The sequence below is a fragment of the Eimeria tenella genome, genomic scaffold, assembly GCF_000499545.2.
Source record: "Eimeria tenella Houghton genomic scaffold, Eth_scaff1601, whole genome shotgun sequence".
Classification (NCBI taxonomy): Eukaryota; Apicomplexa; class Conoidasida; order Eucoccidiorida; family Eimeriidae; genus Eimeria; species Eimeria tenella.
The window spans coordinates 1-1,581 of NW_013541534.1; the positions used below are offsets into that span (position 1 = coordinate 1).

Consider the following 1,581-nt stretch of genomic DNA (forward strand, 5'->3'; position numbering starts at 1 on the left):
GAAGAGAGCCCCTCCTTCAGCTCTTTTGCTTTGTCTTCGCAGGCAGCCTTTATGTACCATATCAAGTCCACGCGGTCCTGAAGACAAACCCTAAACCCTAAACCCTAAACCCTAAACCCTAAACTCCAAACCCTAAACTCTAAACCCTAAACAGCAAGCTGGGGAGCACAGACAGCCAGATAAGACTGCCGCAGAAAAAGGATTGGGTGAATGTAAACAGGGCACAAGACATGTGTCCAAATTCCAAACCCCAAACCCTAAACCCTAAACCCTAAACGCTAATCCCTAAACCTTCACCTGCCAGTTGTCCAGGCCCCTGAAATTCATGCTGAGAGGATGCTGCGTAAATTGTCGGGGGTTTTTGAGGTACCGCATTAGTGTAATGTCTGCAGCAGACACCAGCCCCGCAAACCCTAAACCCTAAACCCTAAACCCTAAACCCCAAACCCTAAACGCCAAAGCCCAAAGCCCAAACCCTAAACCCTAGGCGTTAAACCCCAAAGCCCAACCCCTTGACCCTAAGCGCTAAACCCCAAAGCCCAAAGCCCAAAGCCCAAGCCCTAAACCCTAAACCCTAAACCCTAAACCCTAAACCCTAACCTGTCCAAACTATGCCGGAGTCCTTAATGGCTTGAGAAGAATCCATTAAAGAAGTTCGAGGCCCTGACCCCGCCGTGCGTCCGTAGACCCCGTAGAGGCTGGGCCCCAGCTGCGGCGCAAACCCTAAACCCTAAACCCTAAACCCTAAACCCTAAACCCTAAACCCTAAACCCTGCCGCAGACAAAAGGAACTAAAAACAAAAAGGGATTAAAGAGACGAAGGAAAAGAGCAAAAGGAGATAATCACGAAACATAAAAAAGACAAGAAAAAAAATGATAATAAAAAGAGATATTTGAAACAGATAAAAAGAGATTAGAAAAGATTGAAAAAGAAATAAAAAGAAACACTAAAAAGGACAAAAAAAACAAGAGTAAATGCAAAAGGACACAAAAGAAAAAAGCAAAATATGAAACAAAAGAGACAAACAATGCGAAAAAATGACAAAAAATGAAACAAAAAAGACAAAAAAGGGAAAAACTGAAATCAAAAAAGACAAAAAGGAAATAAAAAAAGAAAACAAAAGAGATCCAAAGGGTACAAAAAGAGACAAAAAAGAACCCAACAAAATTCGAAAAGTTTCCAAAAAGGCCGAAAAAAGACAAAAAAAAGAAGACAGAAAGCGCCAAAAAGAAATCGAAAAAGGAAAACAAAAGCGGAGATGCAAAGGACACAAAAGAAGACAAAAAGGGCTTCAAAAAACCTGCAAAAAGCTGCAAAAAGTCTCAAAAAATCCAAAAAAAAGGGAAAAATGAAAAAAATTAAAAAATTCACCAAAGTGCAGCCAGTCTTCACCGCCTCGTCCTTCTCTATCACGTGGCACTGCGCGCAGTGCTTCTTAAATAACAAACGGCCGCGAACAGGGTCGCCTGCAAAACCCTAAACCCTAAACCCTAAACCCTAAACCCTAAACCCTAGGGGCTGAAGGCTGAAGGGGTTGAGGCTGCAGTCTGCACAGTGAAGCCATGCTTCTTAAATAACAA

General features: G+C 42.5%; 1 protein-coding gene across 1 annotated transcript; it reads right to left on the reverse strand.

Moving 5' to 3' along the window:
- Positions 1–9: 9 nt before the first annotated feature.
- On the reverse strand, positions 10–709 carry ETH_00026750 (cytochrome c, putative; the record flags this gene model as incomplete). The annotated part of the gene is made up of 3 exons (XM_013373646.1): positions 10–77; positions 298–386; positions 601–709. Coding segments are annotated over 3 exons (266 nt in total), but the record flags the coding sequence as incomplete, so codon positions are not given.
- Positions 710–1,581: the final 872 nt, after the last annotated feature.